General features: G+C 43.0%; 1 protein-coding gene across 2 annotated transcripts in view; it reads right to left on the reverse strand.

Annotated features, from left to right (window-relative positions):
* The window catches only part of clpb (ClpB family mitochondrial disaggregase), a 47,436-nt gene that overhangs the window by 22,410 nt on the left and 3,128 nt on the right, over positions 1 to 21,898 (reverse strand). For both annotated transcript variants that reach the window (XM_085379794.1, XM_085379795.1), the window contains exons 3-7: positions 20,530 to 20,616; positions 14,172 to 14,275; positions 12,548 to 12,676; positions 5,523 to 5,620; positions 1,195 to 1,309 (exon numbers count right to left, since the gene is read on the reverse strand). In XM_085379794.1, coding sequence (XP_085235920.1) covers positions 1,195 to 1,309; positions 5,523 to 5,620; positions 12,548 to 12,676; positions 14,172 to 14,275; positions 20,530 to 20,616 — 533 coding nt within the window. The remainder of the gene's footprint in view (positions 1 to 1,194; positions 1,310 to 5,522; positions 5,621 to 12,547; positions 12,677 to 14,171; positions 14,276 to 20,529; positions 20,617 to 21,898) is intronic.

Below are 21,898 nucleotides of genomic sequence, written 5' to 3' on the forward strand. Positions count from 1 at the left end.
AACAGTCATTCATCGCCTTGCCAAAGACTACAAGTCCCACGACTATCCTCCCCTTCTGACACTTGTAACAACTACTGTCTTTAGTTTTACAGACAGCTCTGTAGTTTGTCTCATATCTGTAGTTTGTGTTGTTTTTTTGATGAAGTATTAGAGTTACGGAGGTCTGGAGAGGGATGAAAGTTGTTCCCTTGTTGGTTATAAACTCTGCAGTATTTGCTCTCTCCAATGTGTTATAGACTGTAATATCAGTTTCTAGCTTTGGGAATGAGTTAATTATTTTCACAAATCTAAAACAGAAAATGTCCAACATCATAAAAATAACACACAGCCTCTCTCCCTGCTGCAGAACCCTTTCACAACCCCCCCTCCCACAAACTCATCTGCAGATCAATACAGTACATGGCCTCCATGGATGCCTGGTGTAATATCAGCTCTTTACTGTCGGTTGTGTTATTGTGCTCTAACTCATCCTCCCTCCCTTCCTCTAAGCACTAAACACACTCTCTGTCTTTCTGTCAGAGCTACAAGCTTTCTGGTTCTCAGATATTTCCCCGTATTCTCCCATCGTGTCCCTGTATCTTTTAGTTTTATATTTTTTTTATTCTTTCGCCCATCCCATCCTCTCTTGTTTACATCTGTTTGCCCATCCCCAACAGTAGTGTTTGAGGACAAACAGTGGAGATTCAGGAGGTGCATTAATGTTTCAAAGAGGAAGAAGGAAAGGACAGGAGAGTGAAGGAGAGAGATGGAGATCAAAAACAAGAGACCCAGAGATAGAGATGATGGACAAAGAGAAGAACAGAGACAGAGGGGGGCGAGCAGAAAGCTGGAGAGAAACGAGGAGGAGGAGAAGGGGGGGTCTGTAGTATGTCTCCTCTCTCTGTAATCGTGTTAACTGGCGGCTCCAAGCCTGGCCTCTTCAGCTGTCACGCACAAATACACACACACACGCACACAGCACCTGTGTACGCCTGACAGACAGCTCATTCATCACAATTAACCAATTACAGCCTCCGCAGGTCTGTACGAACCCGCCTACTGCTGGTGGAAAAGGCAGGAGAACAGGAGAAAGATGTAAGAGGAGTCGCCCTCCTCGACGTAAATATGTTGAAGGAAACAAAGAAAAGTGAAATAAAGGCAGTGATGTTTTGTATTTTTGTGTATTTACTCACTCAGGAGTATCTGCGGGTTTACCTGAAGCCACCGTATTGATGGCCCCCTCCTGTCCAATGATGTGCTCCTTCAGCCTCCTCTCCAGGGGGAACCTCCTCCTTTCCTCTGCCTCTCGTCGAGCCTGTAACTCCAGAAACTAGGTGGAGATAAAGAAAAGGAGAAGAGAGTGAATGAATCCGGAAGAGAAGGGAGTGAAAATGAATAAGCAGCTCTTAAACAAACAAAGGCTGTGCTTCTGTCCCTCTCCATCTCTTTATCATCGCCTCCTAGCCAGTGGGGCATGTCACTTTTCCTGCTCACGTTGTTAGTGTTATTAATTTTCCCCTTTGTGCAAACTTGGGGATCTTCATTAAGAAAGCATGAATTAAATATCTTAAACTCCTTAAGACTTTTTTGCGTCTGGTCTGAGAAAACCAGACCAGGCATTGTTCTTCTAATTTTCTATTGCTGTATTGGTGATCCAGTGTGAAATGTAGCCTCAGTTTCCTGTTCTTAGCAGACACTAGCAGCACCCAGACTGGTATTCTGCTGCTATAGTCCATCAAGGGGTTTCAAGGTTCAACGTATGTGCATTCATAGATGTTCTTCTGCACGCCTCTCTGGTAAAGAATGGTTATTTGAGTTACTCTTGCATTCCCATCAGCTCAAAACAGTCTGGCTTTTGGTATTTTCTAACAGAGAGCTGATGCTCACTGGATATTCTCTCTTTTTTGGACGACTTGAACCCCAAATATGTATGTGTGGGGAAAAAAAAATCGCAGTAGAGCATCAATTCCATCAATCCTCTCTGACACCAACAACCACACCACATTCACAGTCACCTAAATCCCCTTTCTTCCTCATTCTGATGCTTATTTTGAACTTCAGCAGGTCGTCTTGACATGGCTAAAGGCATTGAGCTTCCGCGTTATGATTGGCTGATCAAATAATTATGTTAACAAGGAGCTAAATAAGTGTATCTGCTATTACCGTTACCTGGTATCCCTGAATATAACTGAAAAAACCTCTAAATAAGAATCTCATATAGATACAACTACAGTGGGGCAAAAAAGTATTTAGTCAGCCACCGATTGTGCAAGTTCCCCCACCTAAAATGATGACAGAGGTCAGTAATTTGCACCAGAGGTACACTTCAACTGTGAGAGACAGAATGTGAAAAAAAAATCCATGAATCCACATGGTAGGATTTGTAAAGAATTTATTCGTAAATCAGGGTGGAAAATAAGTATTTGGTCAATAACAAAAATACAACTCAATACTTTGTAACATAGCCTTTGTTCGCAATAACAGAGGTCAAACGTTTACTATAGGTCTTTACCAGGTTTGCACACACAGTAGCTGGTATTTTGGCCCATTCCTCCATGCAGATCTTCTCGAGAGCAGTGATGTTTTGGGGCTGTCGCCGAGCAACACGGACTTTCAACTCCCGCCACAGATTTTCTATGGGGTTGAGGTCTGGAGACTGGCTAGGCCACTCCAGGACTTTCAAATGCTTCTTACGGAGCCACTCCTTTGTTGCCCGGGCGGTGTGTTTTGGATCATTGTCATGTTGGAAGACCCAGCCTTGTTTCATCTTCAAAGTTCTCACTGATGGAAGGAGGTTTTGGCTCAAAATCTCACGATACATGGCCCCATTCATTCTGTCCTTAACACGGATCAGTCGTCCTGTCCCCTTGGCAGAAAAACAGCCCCATAGCATGATGTTTCCACCCCCATGCTTCACAGTAGGTATGGTGTTCTTGGGATGCAACTCAGTATTCTTCTTCCTCCAAACACGACGAGTTGAGTTTATACCAAAAAGTTCTACTTTGGTTTCATCTGACCACATGACATTCTCCCAATCCTCTGCTGTATCATCCATGTGCTCTCTGGCAAACTTCAGACGGGCCTGGACAAGCACTGGCTTCAGCAGCGGAACACGTCTGGCACTGCGGGATTTGATTCCCTGCCGTTGTAGTGTGTTACTGATGGTGACCTTTGTTACTTTGGTCCCAGCTCTCTGCAGGTCATTCACCAGGTCCCCCCGTGTGGTTCTGGGATCTTTGCTCACCGTTCTCATGATCATTTTGACCCCACGGGATCAGATCTTGCGTGGAGCCCCAGATCGAGGGAGATTATCAGTGGTCTTGTATGTCTTCCATTTTCTGATGATTGCTCCCACAGTTGATTTTTTCACACCAAGCTGCTTGCCTATTGTAGATTCACTCTTCCCAGTCTGGTGCAGGTCTACAATACTTTTCCTGGTGTCCTTCGAAAGCTCTTTGGTCTTGGCCATGGCGGAGTTTGGAGTCTGACTGTTTGAGGCTGTGGACAGGTGTCTTTTATACAGATGATGAGTTCAAACAGGTGCCATTCATACAGGTAACGAGTGGGGGACAGAAAAGCTTCTTACAGAAGACGTTACAGGTCTGTGAGAGCCAGAGATTTTCCTTGTTTGAGGTGACCAAATACTTATTTTCCACCCTAATTTACGAATAAATTCTTTACAAATCCTACCATGTGAATTCATGGATTTTTTTTTCACATTCTGTCTCTCACAGTTGAAGTGTACCTCTGGTGCAAATTACTGACCTCTGTCATCATTTTAAGTGGGGGAACTTGCACAATCGGTGGCTGACTAAATACTTTTTTGCCCCACTGTACATCAGTTTCTTTTTCATTTCTAGGTTGAAGGTTTTTCTTTGTGGAATTATTTCTTATTTAAGAGTCTAACAGCAGAGACTGTTGTGTGTGTATGGCTGTAAAATCTTTGTGGGATAAATATGATTTTAGCCTTTACACGTTTAATTAAACCCAATAGAAATGCTATTATAAAAATGTCAAACATGAAAAGTTATCATCTACATCTTTATTTAGATCGCAAGCCAAGTTTCATATTTAGCTACTCGGTAAATAAACAGAACTGTTTACTGATTGTCGAAAATGTGATTATGTAATTAATTATGTAAGAAAATCTGCAAAATAAATACAATATTCTTCAAGGATTAGGAGCCATACTTCTTTAAGTGAGAAATCAAACATTTAAAATGTGTTTCTTTCATCTTACATATCTCACTACTGTAACGCTACCTTCACCTGACACTTTAGAAACATATTTTCCACTTCGAAGCAGCTATCTGCTTTCCCGTCTCTCTCCTCTTTATCAGACTACCTCCATTTCTCTGACACCCATTTCCTCTCCTCTGCTGATTTAGCTTGATCTCTCCACCTCCTCTCCTTCTTCTATTCTTTTAGCGTTGCTCACACCCCCTGGTTTCTCCTCCTTTCTCTCAGCCACCCCACCTCATTTATCCTCCTCTCTTTGTCTCCTTAGACTCCAGGTTTTTACCCTGCAGTGGAGCCAGGCTGTTTATTCTCTCTCTCCATCTTGCTTAGCTCCAGCCTGCTGTCAAGTCGGTAGATAACTACGGATAACTCGAGTTTTATTTAAGAAAAAGCCAGACCTCACGTCTACCGCTACACACCTGTGAAATACCAAGAGCTGAGCAGTGACGGGCAGAAGCCATGAAATCTCAGCACTGCCAAACTTTCCAAACAATATCAAACCACATTTTTCACGTCACAATTATGTCTTAAAGAACAAAAACAAACAAAAAACCCTGAAATGACCTATCCTGAAAGCATTTGGCAAAGGAGAACAGGTTTCTGTACTGGCTTTCATAGAGCTAATAAGCACTTTCTGTGCACCCAACCCCTGATTTAGCTTATAACTCTTTGCCAAAGAGTTTGACTTCACTGTTGGAGTCAGAGTAAAAACATCCCAACGATGAGATGCGCCATAGTTCGAGTAAAGCACATTTCATTATCATGTTTCGGAAGATTAACACAACTGACTGTTTGCACTTATGAAAAGAAAAAAAAGACCCCACTTCCTTGTATGTCTCCTCATACTTGGACAATAAAGTCGATTCTGATAATTCAGAGATGTAAATGATGTGAGCTTCCATTTTACATTATGAAACATCCAAGACTTTTTCATACATACACCAGAAAACTCGCTTAAACACACTTTAGCCAGTCTGTCATGTCATGATATGCGCCGATCAATGACGCAGCTTTGTTGCGTGTTTTTAACCCCAGTTAACCTCCACCAGCTTTCACAACTTTAATATTCAAAGCACCTGTCAGTCACAAAGCGGACTGACACAGACCTCCTGTGGAGCGTCGGCCTGTGTGCAAGAAATGTGCTGAGCTGTTCACACCAGGCTAAAGAAAACAACTACATCTGGGAGCATGGCACTGTTTGTTTGTTTTTTAAAATGACCTAACTGCTGTTAATCCACATCGGGGAACCAAAAAGGAGGTTTTTTTGCAGTTATGCAGTTTTGCATATCCTTTATGTGTTATACCTTGCCCTCCCACTCCTGCAGCAAAGTGCTCACTTCTCCCTCCTTAGCATAGGCCCGTGCTGTGTGTCCCACACCATTGGTCTGCAGGGGGCTGGCACCTGTATGACAGGAACAAACAAATTTTATAGTTAGAGAATGACATAAACTAAAACCAAATCAGCATAGGTTTCAAGGGGGGGAAAATTTTTAGTACTACAACAATATGCACAGACTTCCCTCAGCAGGAGGGTCTATCGTCAATCGAAAGAGCTGGGCTAGGGGTGAGAGGTCACAAGGATCAGAGGTCACTGCAGTGAAGCAGAGGGGCGATGCAATGCCTCTGTAGGGGGTTTCATATCTGCAACGCGTGCCAATAACCATACAACTGCACACCAACACCCTGGACTATTATATATGATCTATAAATACTCACTGCAGGTTGCTGGAGGTTGGAGCCACTGGGACAAACACACCCACACACAGCAGGATCAAGTGGATGACACATTTCACAGAGGAATGAGGAGATAATATCACAGCACGAGTGAAGTGTGCCAGCCTGGGCTGAACAGTGCTGTGCTTGTCAGTGCGGGTGGTTAGCAGTGCCTTCTGCCCTGACCTGTGCTACCACTCACTAACCAGAGTAAACTCAACACACACATGCCTCCGTGTGAACAAGTGACTGTAAGAACACTGTGTAAAAAACAAACAAACAACCAAACAAAAAACCCCACGTAATATCTAATTGAATTGTCCTGGTTATGAACAACAAGAGTACAACATTTAATATTTGAAAAGCACCCCTACTGTAAGAAAGAGGGACAACAATAATGTAAATGTGTTGTTCAGGTCTATGATAGGTGAATGTCCTGCTCTGCTTTGTGGGAATGTTTCAGGGCATAATATGTGGATGGAAAATTAAATGTTAAGACAGCTCACACAGCTTTTTAGAGGAGGAAGCAGTTTGGGACTCAGATTTGTTTATGGTGAACGACTACTCCATCAAATTTGTGCTCTTCGTTTATTTGTCATTGGTTTAGAGGAGTTTTCATGTTTGACTGTAGCAGATTTAAAGTGGATGTATTGGACTCATTTCTAGTGACATTTTTATTCTTGGACTAGCTTTGCAGTCACAGTTCAAAAAATAAACTAATAAAACATAAATCACCGTCTTAGATTTGGTGCGGTCCCTCATATCAGGTTTGGATAGCAGGTGGGCGAGGCTGCTGTGATCACACCCGAAAATGCTCATATTACGGATACCTGCTCTGACATCATGAATAGGACATAGTAAGGGGGAAAAAAAGAGTTGGAAACAGTACTTGGAAGTTTCTAGACTTTGAATTTTGGTTAACTTTTACATATTTGAAAGTACTTTTTTTAAGGAAGTTTTACTCTTTCCGCACTATATCTATCTATCTATCTACAGGGAGTGCAGAATTATTAGGCAAGTTGTATTTTTGAGAAATAATTTTATTATTGAACAACAACCATGTTCTCAATGAACCCAAAAAACTCATTAATATCAAAGCTGAATGTTTTTGGAAGTAGTTTTTAGTTTGTTTTTAGTTTTAGCTATTTCAGGGGGATATCTGTGTGTGCAGGTGACTATTACTGTGCATAATTATTAGGCAACTCAACAAAAAACAAATATATACCCATTTCAATTATTTATTTTTACCAGTGAAACCAATATAACATCTCCACATTCACAAATATACATTTCTGACATTCAAAAACAAAACAAAAACAAATCAGCGACCAATATAGCCACCTTTCTTTGCAAGGACACTCAAAAGCCTGCCATCCATGGATTCTGTCAGTGTTTTGATCTGTTCACCATCAACATTGCGTGCAGCAGCAACCACAGCCTCCCAGACACTGTTCAGAGAGGTGTACTGTTTTCCCTCCTTGTAAATCTCACATTTGATGATGGACCACAGGTTCTCAATGGGGTTCAGATCAGGTGAACAAGGAGGCCATGTCATTAGTTGTTCTTCTTTTATACCCTTTCTTGCCAGCCACGCTGTGGAGTACTTGGACGCGTGTGATGGAGCATTGTCCTGCATGAAAATCATGTTTTTCTTGAAGGATGCTGTAGCTCAGGTGGCAGAGCAGGTCAGCCACTAATCAGAAGGTCGGTGGTTCGATCCCAGGCTGCATCCTGGCTGCATGCCAAATATCCTTGGGCAAGATACTAACCCCGTGTTTGCCTACTGGTGGTGGTCAGAGGGCCCGGTGGCGCCTGTGTCCGGCAGCCTCGCCTCTGTCAGTGCGCCCCAGGGCAGCTGTGGCTACAATGTAGCTTGCTATCGCCAGTGTGTGAATGGGTGGATGACTGAATGTAGTGTAAAGCGCTTTGGGGTCCTAGGACTAGAAAAGCGCTATACAAATGCAGGCCATTTACCACTTCTTCCTGTACCACTGAAGGTGTCTTCCAGAAACTGGGAGTTGAGCTTGACTCCATCCTCAACCCGAAAAGGCCCCACAAGCTCATCTTTGATGATACCAGCCCAAACCAGTACTCCACCTCCACCTTGCTGGCGTCTGAGTCGGACTGGAGCTCTCTGCCCTTTACCAATCCAGCCACGGGCTCATCCATCTGGCCCATCAAGACTCACTCTCATTTCATCAGTCCATAAAACCTTAGAAAAATCAGTCTTGAGATATTTCTTGGCCCAGTCTTGACGTTTCACCTATTGTGTCTTGTTCAGTGGTGGTCGTCTTTCAGCCTTTCTTACCTTGGCCATGTCTCTGAGTATTGCACACCTTGTGCTTTTGGGCACTCCAGTGATGTTGCAGCTCTGAAATATGGCCAAACTGATGGCAAGTGGCATCTTGGCAGCTGCACGCTTGACTTTTCTCAGTTCATGGGCAGTTATTTTGCGCCTTGGTTTTTCCACACGCTTCTTGCGACCCTGTTGACTATTTTGAATGAAACGCTTGATTGTTCGATGATCACGCTTCAGAAGCTTTGCAATTTTGAGACTGCTGCATCCCTCTGCAGGATATCTCACTATTTTTGACTTTTCTGAGCCTGTCAAGTCCTTCTATTGACCCATTTTGCCAAAGGAAAGGACGTTGCCTAATAATTATGCACACCTGATATAGGGTGTTGATGTCATTAGACCACACCCCTTCTCATTACAGAGATGCACATCACCTAATATGCTTAATTGGTAGTAGGCTTTCGAGCCTATACAGCTTGGAGTAAGACAACATGCATGAAGAGGATGATGTGGACAAAATACTCATTTGCCTAATAATTCTGCACTCCCTGTATAGATACACACACAACTCAATAAAAACGTTACTTGACAACTACAAGAAGAGTTTCTGGGTTTTTCCAAGCGTAGCTGCTGAGTAGGAGAGAGCACAGTCACTAACTTCTGATGCACACACAGTCATTTGTTCTATAAGCAGGCCTGAAAAAAAACATGACCGAAACCACTCAGTTCAGAGAAGAGCTTCAAGGGTTACTCCTAGTAAAACATCACCAAGCTCCAACTATATTTACCAGAAATGAAATAAATTTTTAAAAATTGATGAAGTGAAAGATGAATTCAGCTTTCAACAGTAATGAACACAATGCTGCACTTCTTATAGATTTCTTCTGATTTTCTTTCTGCCACTGAGAGTCAAATGGGTTTGTGATGAGTCAGTGTTTAACAGTCTCAGTCTTTATAAGAAGCTCGGTCTACACTGACTGACACTCATGAGAGAAAACAACATTAGTAACTTCAGTACTCTGTACTGTGATGCTGTACGGCCCACTACGAACAAGAAATCCCATCTGAACTTTTTCTTCAGAACACAGAAAAAAAAAAAAAAGCAAACAAACTATGTAATCAGTACAGGTGATTGTTGCTCTATTGCTCTGAGCACTGGCCGCAGAGACTAATAATCACTGTGATGATTATCGATAAACCCCTAAATTTCGTGACCTGCTCAGAAGCCATCGATCCTGACAATACGCCACAACCTCCCCCCCCCAAAAAAAAAACATGAGGCCGAAAAGCAATAAAGTACCACACACACGCGCCAACACCAGACATAATAAATAGCATCATTTAGGGCTTTAATATCAGGCCAACCCTCTGGGCCATAGCACTTTATAACAGGATCAACACTAACAACAGTCACACACACACACACACACACACACACACACACACACACACACACAGGATCCCTTCATTAGGAGTGCTTTAGTTATGCCTATTAGGAGTGCCCTCCTCTTTCCCATTTCCTCCTCCCTCTCTTTCAGTGCAGCTGGTGGGAGAGAGCCCCTGCTGGTCTTTATGCATGCGTGTGTGTGTGTGTGTGTGTGTGTGTGTGTGTGTGTGTGTGTGTGTGTGTGTGTGTGTGTGTGTGTGTGTGTGTGTGTGTGCATCTGCGAGCATGTGTGTCTCCTCTGGCCTCTTACCACCTACAGAGCTGTCCATTACTCAGTGCCCCTGGCCACAGGCCCGATGTGGAGCACGGGGAGAAACTAGAGAGCCTCTGCAGGTAGGGTGAGGGACTGTGTGGCAAAGTGAAGCCTGAGGGTGGGCCTGGAGACTGTGATGGATGGAGATGTGAGTGGAGGGCCGGCTAAGGCCAAAAGAGCAAACCCACAGCTAGTAGAGTTACACAGATGAACACAAACACAAGGGAAATAACAAGGCTCAGTGTGTACATACATGAAAGGAAGATGACGCACAAAATAGCGAACACACACACACACACACCAAAATCCACATAGATGTCCTGAAGCTGTGACAGTTCATAAGATTTTTTTTGTGATGATGTAAAAAAGAAAAAAAAAGATGGATAGGATGCTACGAATGGAAAATGGCTTAAAGGAAAGAAGGATACCGGAAGCTCGTATGAGGAGGAAAAACAATGAAACATGCACAAGAAACTAATTACACTCACATTTGCACGGGATCACAGATACACGGCAACATGTGATTGAGGGCGCGTGATGCCACAAATGCTATTGGCAGTGATGGTGGCGCCAACCCTGCACAGGCCCAGCCGGGCGAGCGACAACCAAGCCCGTCTTTAATCCAATTGTCCTAAAACAAATGTCTCTGCTTCGTGAAATTTCTTACCTTTTTAATTCAAAAATGCGTCTGCAGAACATTTGATCGAGTTAGTTGAGGTGATTTGTTTAAGCGTACGGAGTGCTTACAGAGGCAGGGGTGAGACGGGAGAGACAGGCTGACAGAGCTTCAGATGCATCATCCATCATAAACATAAACAAGACATTAATACAAGCTCCTGTGCATCTGCGTTTCACTGAGCGTAGAGTGATCCTAAAATGGAGTGTTTTTAGATTAAAAGCCTAATCGACCTAAAAGACGACAACAAACAACAACCTCACCAATGCAAGTTTAAAAAAAGAAAAAGAGGGAAAAAAGGCATCCACACACTGAAACAAGAATATCAGATGGATGAAATCGTACTTGAATATATGAATACTTTAATTAATCATATGGGGGCCTGAGTGCACTAACATACATGGTCACACACACACACACACACACACACACACTTCCTGTGCTTGTGGAGCTACCCCAAGGGCATGTTCTGCGAGGAGGTCACAGTTCAACGAGGCCTAGCTTGTTTAAGAGCTGCTCGCCTGGAAACTGAGGGGGGATACTCTGCCTCCAGGGTCTGCGTGTGTGTAATAGTGGCGCTGAGTCAACGGCAGGTGTGAGTGTAACGGGGGGGTGGGGCAAAGGAAGCAGAGAAGTAATCAATTTCAAATGAGTTTTGTAATGCTGTTTATATCAGTCGCAGGGGATGCGTTCAAGTGATGATATCTGAAAAGCTGGTGGAGGTGAAACTGCTTTTAGCTTTAAAGACGGAACGAGAACTATTCTGTTTAATAATCAAAGTAAAAAGGTCTTAAACTGACTGTTACTCTTGAATTAAGCTGTCAGTAAACAAACTTGCATATATTCAGGGTCTTGCATTATGTATTTCTACGAGAAATTGCGATTTAACTATTTACATACATTTAATATCAGATTACCATAATTACATTAACAACAAAAAGGCAGCCATCACCACAAATGATTTGGTCAACATTACTACTCATCAACCTTTGAAAAATAGTGCATTTGATGTACATTTCATTTAACTTGACTTATAATTCTAAATTAAAAAAACATTTAAAAAAAAGAAAACGTCCCACAGCAGGGAGTGAATCTGGATTACAGTTAAAGAAAGTTATTACAATGATCATTTTATTCAAATTATCTCACTTAAGTCATTTTTGGAAGGTAAAATTGGTCATGAAATTAAACATTAACTGCCCCGCCTACTTTTAACGATAGTGACTCGTTTAGATTTTGTCTAGTTGGACAAAGGGAACCAAAAAATGTTTTGTTTTTTTCCACTCAATCCCAACTGTAACAGAATGTCACAGTTCAGGTAAGAATTTGCAAATTTACATTTAAAAGCCTCTTTAGATAATTAAAGTGCCATTTGACCTGACTTATCAAGACCACTGAAAGGTATGATTACAAACATCTTTATTCATTTAGATTCCCATTAGCCACCGCAACAGCAGACGCTAACATATGGAACTATTATATTACAATGTGCCTGGAAACATCACCTCCACAGAAGACGAAACAAGCAAACTGTCAAACTGAGATCAAACAACTCAAACTTCTCCCACCAGTGGACACTATCATCTGTCAGCTGTGTTTGCAGAGGCTGACAGAGTGTAGCCTCAGGAAAGGCAGACTGAGTTCACCTAGGTAAGAGCTACTAAAATCCTCCGCCCACTGTACAGTGGGTGCGCAGGATTGAGGAGTGTATATAAAATAAAGGTGGAGACTGCCACACAGCTTGGCAGTTATTTGACTTTAATAATACCTAAGATATTCTCTATTAAAAATTGCACCTGTAAGGCATCAGACTGCAAAGCAACAAAGCAAAACACATGGAGGCTGCTGCATCTGTCATCACCTTTACTTCTCTTACGCTGACACTCTGAGGCCCCCCGTGGGCAGTGATGGGACGGTTGTAATGATTCGGGAGCGGTAACGTACCAGCCTCAAGCAGCATGCGTACAGCGCGTGGGTCGTCGGCCAGCGTAGCGTAGTGAAGCGCTGTGCAGCCACGGAAACCAGCCCTGCTGCTCAGCCTGCTGCTGAACTCGTCCTCTCTGGACACCAAGACTGCAGAGAGCGGACACGAGGAGACAGAGGAGGAAGAACAATTAGAACCACAAGCTGCTTTTTCTGCGCAGAACGTGCACAGGTTGGCTCCCAAAATACAATAAAATAAAAACAAAACCAAAAAGTCTGCTGGGAAAATCACTCATTTGCTGCTAAATTTTAATTTTAAATACTTCTCTACACCAATATTAAAGTTAAAAAAAAAAGAAAAGAAAAGACAGTCTTAGTGAATTTAGAGTTAAGAGGAATTTAAGGAAATGCACTAATTCCTCAAAGCTGCAAATAGGATAGTTATTACATGAAGCTGAACACCGTATACTCCCTGGACCTGAAAAAGATATTACAATGAATAACAAACTACTTTGGCTTTAAACGTTACAGCATCGAAATCCGGGGGAGCTTCCTATAATCTAACCACAGACAATGGAAGACTCCAGAAAGTGCGACGAAGACAACATTGCTTTTATAAAATTATCTTTCTTGTTTCCAGCTTTGGAATAGTTGTTCATTTGAGCAGATTTAAGCTTAACTGTCCGACACGATAGCAATAATGCGAGTTGTGTTTTAGGGTCTCTCTTGCTTTGCTCCTTACTAATAATGGAGATACTCTATCATTCTCTCCTTACTTCTTTTTCATAACAGCACTCATCTCGTGCCACTCCTTCATCATCCATTTTTATTTTTTCTTCCCGCCTCCTTCCTCTCCTCCTTGGTGTCCATCAATTCCTTTCATCGCTTGCACCCTCTTTCTCCCTCCCCGCTCTCTCTATCCCAGTAACTTAGTCTCATCCATTTCCTGACTTCCTCTCCCTCCCTCATCATCCTACCCATTTCCTTCAATCCCTCCCTCTCTCCATCACTCCCTCAAACATCCGCATCTTCTTCCTTCTCCTCCATCTCTAGACGTCTTTTTTTCAGAGCATCCCTCTTTTCCTTCTCCCTTCCTTCATCAGTCTTTCCCTCCCTCTATCTATCCCACTCTTTTTCTCTAGCTCTCTGCAGTGTGTGTGCGCGTGTGTGTGTGTGTGTGTGTGTGTGAGAGACAAGGCGGGATAATCACAGCTAACCCAATAAAGCGTCGCACAGGGCCCCCTAGCCCATCCATCAGTGTGCGTCTGGGAAACGCTTCCCCACGCTACGCCGGCCCCACGCGGACCCAAACCTGACAGCCATATAAATGTCTGCAATATACATATCCCATATAAATATGTCTGCAGAAACCCAACACAGACTGGAGGGGTGGGGGGTAAAGAGTGTGTGTGTGTGTGTGTGTGTGAGACTGTACAGCTCAGAAGACAAGCAAATAAAAAAAATACAAAAGAAAAAAAACACCACTCGTCAGAGGACAAATAAAACAAATAATGTGCAAAGAATCAAACATGTACATAAATGCAAATTTTTATGCAAATTATACTCATAATACTTGGTTTACACGCTTTGGGTTCATATGTGTAATATAACAACTCTGCTCTCCGTTTCCCACCCCCCTCCTCACCTTCCAGTGAGTGGATCCCTTTCTCCCGTGATGTGTCGTAAACATTGTTGAAGTGATCACCGGCATTTGGGTCGGCACCAGCTTCAAGTAAGACTTTCACCACGCTGAAAAGCAACAAAACACAGAGGCACACGTTTAAAAACACGTCCGCACACCCAGAACCTTGTATTAAATAAACGCAGACATGCACACAGATGAGCTTTAACACCATAATATTTCAGTGTTCATGCGGTGGATGCCAGTTTTTCTTGGCTTGTTGTTGTCCGTATAATTATTTCCACATTAGGAGGATGACAAATTTTAAAATAGGTTTTCCTTTCTTTGGGAAGTCTCCCCCCCTCTCTCTCTTTCTCAAAGAGTAATAATGCGCCTTTGGGTTCAGATGTCTGATCAACACTTTCATAGATTTTATGGATTGTCTCTTTTTCATAGGAATATCTGGGACAATCAAAGCAAGTAGTGCCTAAATCAAGACAAAGACTAGGAGGTCAGTGATGTGTATAAAATTCATCTGTCAGAATGTGTGGTGTTTTTTTATTTTATTATTGTCACGTGTTTTAACTTTATATTTGGTACCAATAAAGGTTGAAGATGGAGCTGTCAGGAAGGAGGGAAAGAGGAGGTTTGTGGATGCAGTGAGGAAGACATGTAGAGGATGGTAGGTGTTACACAAGAGAGCAAGGGACGGGGTGAGATGGAGGCAGATGATATCCTGTGACGACTCCTAAAGTGTGGAGGAGAAGAAGGAGAATGAGGAGGAGGCAGAGGAGGAGGACAAGGAGGTGGGAGAGGAAATGGAGGAGAAGAAGGCTGGGGGAGTACAGGATGAGGAGAGGAAGCCAAAAGGAAGAGAAGAAGAAGGTGGGGGAGGAAAAAAGGGAGAGGAAAAGCAGGCGGAAGTCGAGCAGGACACGGCCAACGAACAAGGAGCCAGAGGAGATGAAGAAGGTGAAGAACAAAAAGGAGAAGAAGGCGGCAATATAGGAGGAGGAACCAAAAAGAAGGAAAAGACAGAATTGGAACAGGAGGAGAGAAAAAAAAAAAAGAAGGGAGGCAGAGGAGGAGAAGGTGGAGAAGAAGAAGTCAGCCAGTGGAGAAGGAGATGAACGCGGCATTTAAGGAGGAAGTAGAAGAGAAAGAGGACAAAGACGAGGAAAAAGGAGGAGGAACAAGGCAAAGAACGGTCTGATACTCTCAGAGCTATTAAAGAGACAGTTACCTCTACATGAAGTGTGGGACGCCCTTCATCTCACTGTGTGTGATGTACTAGAATTAGATCTTTCTGTTTGCTAAAAACATGTGGAGATAAATCTGCATCAGCACATACAGACTCACAAGGTGGCATCACAGGAAGAGCACACACACTGGATGTGAAACACACTTGTGACGTGCTCCATCCAAAAAGTGTGCAAGCGTTGCCTTGAAGCGGTATTTATTGCTTTGCAGCAGCTTGTATGTTTCCTCTTATTTGGTGGATGTCAAAGTGTTTCTGAATCGGCAGCGTCACGCATGTAACCAATGACATGTTAACAAGCCCGCACACATATCTTATCAGCTGCTGCAGTTGCAACACTTGCCACTGACCACAATATCTGTTAATTAAATGTTTTGTTACTCATGAACAGAGCTCTGCTTCTGTCGCGTCACCAAATACAACCTTGACCTTTACACAAAGTTTCCTCACGGTTCATAAACAGATCACGCGCAAATATCCAATTCCTCGACTGCCTGTGACACTTTCGCCTGATTCACACCAGTCTATTCTGTCTCGTTATGGTGGATACACCCCACTAGTCACTTCCTTCTATCTCTCCTTCATTACACATTTGTCGGCCTCGTAACATGTACATATGTGCACACTGAAGGGGGCAGGGGTCGGACCCCATTTCCGGCACTGTTGGGGGAGTGTAACCGAGTGGGTGTTCGTGTGTAGGCCTTCATTGGAGCGTACCGCCTTATAGAACAAACAGGAGTACCTCGGCAACACCACTCACTGTGACCCGTCAGATGTTTCAGGTCTCCCTGTCTGCAGGACACACTTAGTCCACTGTGAAGGCAAGCAGTAGCTTTCACATTGAGACACAGATGAGCACAAATGTACACACAAAAACTAGCCAGCTAGTCGGTGAACACAGGGAGACAGAGAGAGAGGCGGTGGCCGAAACATGAACCCTGCTGGTACGCTGCTGATGCTTCTGCCATTAAACCTGTGACCACGTAATGTGGCCTGGGAGGGAGAGATGGATCGCTTACAGCTAAATGGTTGTGGCAGTGGCCTGAAAGGGCTTAAATAGAGTAAAATGACCATTCATAGGAGGATGAGGTGGAGCTGACTATGTAACAGGCTGAAGCCCTGCTAGGAGAACCTGTGCTCTTAAAATGAGACTGGACCAGTGAAACTAACTCTTATATAAGATCAGTTGAAATTAAATATCTTATTTATTTGTGGCATTATAAACAAAAGTACAGGTTTTTAAAAATATATATATTTAGCAGAAATTTAGAAGCAGATATTGATTAAAATATAAAAGGCTGCATCTCTGACAACAGACTGAAGTACAGCACGAGTCACTATATTTATTTGACCAGCAGGCTTACTTAACCCACTATTAGATATAAGTAAGAGGAGCACATCATTTGAGAAGCAGAGGCATGCAAATATTCAGCATGGAATATAAACATTTACAAACCTTTTAGTTAAAAACATAAAGGTTGAAAGTCTATTTTCCATCATGTGCATTGCTATGGGAGAGCGAGGCTGAGAACATTCTGGCCAGGTCTTTGTGTCTGACCTTGCTGAGGGGGGTATAAAGGACAATCGGAAGGGTTGGTGGTGGTGGTGGTGTCGGTGGGGGTGGGATCCCCTATTGTTACTGTATCACTGTGGAGGGGTGGGGTATGACCCACAGAGGGTTTCCCCTTCACCCTTGCAAGCACTTCTACAAACACGTCGATGCTTCCTGTGAGACGCGTACAGAAACGCACAAACTCAAACTGAGGTTGGTCACACGAGGCTGGGCAGGACTGACTGAAGGAATGGGATGGTCTGAAAAGAGTTAATGGCATAAGAAAGGTAAACACGGAGAGATAAAAAAGGAGGAAAACTCCAAAGAAGAGGAGGAGAAAGGAGGAGGAGGACTGGATGAAAGGAGGGAGAGTAGCTAAAAAGATGAAAGAAGGGGAGATTTAATTACACAGGACGGTACTAAAACTAATGAGCTTTTAAAAACAGTTTATAGTTTTACTAATCAACTGATGATCAAGTGACTAACTTTATTTGGGAGGAGAGTTGCAGCACTAATTTGAGGCCTAACTGAAGGCATCCAGAGGTGGTTAATTAAGATTAATTAGATTAAGCTCCCTTTTCAACAGAAATGGACAAAAAGTTACAGTTTACAGACTTTCTGATACAGTCCAATATGTACAGAAAGAAAAATAATATCCACAATTATTACAGAATTATTTTAATTGTGTAATAATTGTGGATAAAACAAGAAAAATGTTTTATGCCCCCAAACCTTTCTGTATGACTGAGCCATCTGGTTATATCCTGATGTTTTATTGCTCGTGTTCTTCTCAAACAAATATAAAGGATTCATCCAGGTTATCTTTTTATTGTCCCCTTTACAGAGATCCTTGAGCTAATGACTACCTTTTTGCTCCTTAAGCAAACAGGGTGTCGGCATCTTGCTCGGACACTTGAAAATCCATTTATGGCATCATCTCCATGCTACACCATTTTTCTTTCCCATTACTCTCTATGCAACACTCTAGAGCTGACAAATTTATAACTGTAGCCTTGCTTCACCAGCAGGTGATCGGTGTCTCCGCAGAGGGATGGTGTTAGTTTCCAATCCGGCCCTGGAGGGAAGACAGGAAGCAGACACTTCCACCTCCGTTGTGCAATAAAAGACACCTGAGCCAAACTGACCAACCATGTCTGCGACCACCTGGCCCAGACATTGGACCTCACCTCACCCCACCTCACCCGGTGTCCACCTGGGGTCAGAAAGATGCTGGAAAGCAAGGTTCACTGTACCTCTAATTTTTTTTCTTTCCTTTTTTAAATGTACCCGATTCTTTACGATATGATTATTTAGTCAGGAAATAGTGGACTCTAGAGGCTGGTATCTAAAGCATTTACCGAGACTTATTATTCACTTTAAAAACAACTTAAGTATTATGTTTTCCACTTCAGGTTTAACCACTTAATCATTTCATAGCAGAAAAGAAGATGGCAATCTTCTTATTTACAGCTATTTTATTACCAAAACACAAGAGAAGAACGTATGTACACATATTGAAAATAGTAACATGAAAATGTTATAGAGTATAGTATAGAGCAATATCCTGAAAACGTGCCATTAATTATATTTTAATACTATATTATATTATTTGCGAATACAGTCGTAATATGACAGCGTAAGGAGATCTTAATAACAAACCCCATATGTGTTATCTGAACCCGACTACCTACCATTACGATCATGATGGCCAAATGATTATATTTCATTAGGCCCTGCTGAGTCCAGCTAATCTTGGTCTCAAATCTATAATCCCACTTAAATGCCTTCTCTCCCCTGCCAGGTTATTCTCTCCCGTTCCTTCACCCCTGTTCTTCCCTTCGATTCCGTCGCCCTCCCTCCCATCGAGTCACTCGGCCGACAGGTCGGAACGGTCAACAGGCGTTATACTTGGCTGAGCGCTCATTGTGCACGTGAATGCCGTGAGGGAGGGATGGAGGGAGAGAAAGAGCGATGGAGATGGGCATTGTGTGTTAAAGAGTGCAAACAGAGAGCCAGGCCCTGCGCATCCCTGATTTAGCCCTACATCAAAGCTAAGCAAACACACGCCCCCTCCACCCACCACCACAAATGTCTCACCCTTAATTCTTACACACCCACACCCCCCTCTGCTCCACCCCTGATTCCCCTCACGCAGCCGCGCCTTGACCTGCCTGGTGGACACTACATCTAGAAACAGCTCCCACTGAAATGTCCTCTTGAAACACAATTATCACTTTTGGCCCAGGAAAATATAAACACAACTGTTTGAGAGAGACGGGCAGAATAATTCAACAGCGAGAGCCACGGTGACACTCTCGCTACAGGCTACACCGCATCCGTGAGTGATGTTCCCTGTGTTTTCACTTAACGGCTGCAAATAAAGTTGTGTGTGGCTGAGTAATAGGCAGTTGGCCTGTAAGATATTTGGTATGAACTCCCTCGGTCTCCTCGCCCGTGTGTGCATGTGTGTGCGCACGTGTTTCTACGAGTGGACGGTTGTGTGTTTGTGACTGATGTGTGTGAACTGATGTTCTGTCTTCCCTGAAGCAGTGACTGCTCACTGGGGGGCTGGAAGACGGGATTAAACACAGAGGAGTGTCACTGTCTGGCTGAGTTATAGCACTCATAACACACACACACACACACACACACACACACACACACACACGTAGCCAAAAAACACATGACACACACGCACAGACAGACACATATCATTAAAAATAAAAAGGTCCATGGATACGATCACTCGACATACACAACGTTAAAGTCGCAGCTGAAGGATCATGTGACCGTGTTCATCTCTGATCAGCTCCGAGTGATTCATCAAATTCTAATTTCAATTACCATTTTGGCTTCAAACGATTATAAAAAGAAGACAATCAGGATAAAACAATTATAGTGCCCTCGTTTTACTGCCAAATTACTTTTCTGTCGCTCTCGTGATCAATAAATTTCTTCAAGATTTATAAGCGAACATGCTAATATAATGCAAAAGGAAATCAATATAAAACTGAAAGTTGTAACCAATTACACGCGCGCAATTAAGCTTTGTGATCACAGATTTATTCGTTAAGTTTCAATTTGTTGCGACACAAGTTCAAACTTGGAGAAAAAAAAAGCAAGCAAGCAAGAACAGGACTGAAAGTAAGCTCATCTGAAAACATTTTAATATTCAGATTTCACATAAAGGGCCTTAAGAGTGAGAAGCATTAACAAAAAAGTGACCACACAGACCGGGTAAAGAGAGCGAGTGAGAAGGAAAAAAAGGGCCTGTAAATTGGATTTGGCCCGGCCTCAACCTCGGCCCCTCTCTGTATTCTGTGTGTTCTGGGGGCCAGGAGGCTAATTTAATTTGTTGGACAGAGAAATGGGGGAACGGGTAAAGACCGTCTGTCAGTCTGAAAGCTGCACTTTGCACTTCTGATGACGTACTGTAACAACCAAAGCAGGGACGAGGATGGCATATGCTCGCACTAATGCGGCAGCTGCGCGATACCAAACCTGCTGCTGCATATGTAACGCCTCAGAAGTTTCAAAACACGACTTGTTCGGCGAAGCAGGCGCGCACAGACCTGTGCTGTCGATTCATAGCAGCCACCATGAGAGCGGTCCAGCCGAGACGGTGGCGATGATTCGGATCCACCCCCTCTTTTAACAGCCTGATGGGAACAAGAAGCAGAAAGTGGTTTTATTTTTACTTCAGTCTCACCGTTAACAGCCTGTAGCAGAAGCTCCATGTAGTACTGCAATCGATATTGTAGCATTTTCTTTCTTTCTCTCTCTAAAGCACGTACCATGCTGAAGGAACAGAAGTAAGATTAAGTAATGCACACCTAGGGGAAATTATGCAGATCAAAATGAAATCTACAAAACAAGAAATATGGGAGGCAAGCTGCTGCAAGCATAGTCTCTTTTTTGGGGCACACCAGAATAAATCCAGCACATATCCTGCTTTTATCCAAAGCCTTCTGCACCACTTAATATATCTGCACGTTAAAGCCAGGTGTGTGTTGAGTTTTCTGCCCGAGGCTATAACATCAGGCAGTCCTTATAAGCGTATGTAAGGGATCCGGCTGTCGTCTCTGGTGCTGAGCAGACAGAGTCCCTGTTTACAGTCAACACAGCGGCTTCAGTCTGGTCTGCACTCACACTGATGCTCTCAGTCTCCGTTTTCACTGCCTGCTCTGCATGCACAATCAGGGTAAGCCGTAAGAGCTGCAGCTGAACTTTTCTTTCCCCATTTTAAATTCGGACAAACTGAGAAGCTCCTTTGACTTTGAAAAAATACAAAGACTTTGATATGAGAATAATGACATAGCAAGAGTGGATGGAAAAAGCAGAGTGGTTTATTTGATATAAGTGATAAGCTACATGGGACTGGGTCTGTTCTTGAAAGTGTTTACTTTCAAGTATGATTTAAAGGGTTGTTGTTGTTTTTGTTACCAATTTAACAGGCAAATCTGAAGTCATACACTGAAACATTGCTGCCACATTCCTTGAATGCACACCTCACTGGAGTTTTGCCACCTAAAGTTAATTTCTTTCAGCTTCTGAGATTTTCTGCCGTTTTAGTTCTGTTACTGGAAGAAGGGTTGTGTGTCCGCTTCATACCAACCATCAGAGTCTGGTTCCTTCTATAGCGTCCAGGGTGTGGCGTGGTATTTGTCGTCACCAGTTTGTTAACAAACTACATTTTCCAAAGCACTTTGTATCGCTGGCTTTAAAAAACTAGTTTAAAAGTGAAAAATATTGTAACCATGTTTAACCACAATAGTCAAACTACAGCTGCACTGCATGCCACGCTGCGCTCTCTCTCTCTCTCTCTCTAATGTCCTACCCAACAAATGGCTGAACATGCCCTGACATCATTTATATTGAAACATAAAGAAAACATTAGCACCAAATATAAATATCAGTTTTCGATCGTCACACTGTTTTTGT

This window comes from Rhamphochromis longiceps, linkage group LG14 (genome assembly GCF_057381845.1).
Source record: "Rhamphochromis longiceps isolate RC_006_pf linkage group LG14, R_longiceps_female_GT1.1, whole genome shotgun sequence".
Taxonomy (NCBI): domain Eukaryota; kingdom Metazoa; phylum Chordata; class Actinopteri; order Cichliformes; family Cichlidae; genus Rhamphochromis; species Rhamphochromis longiceps.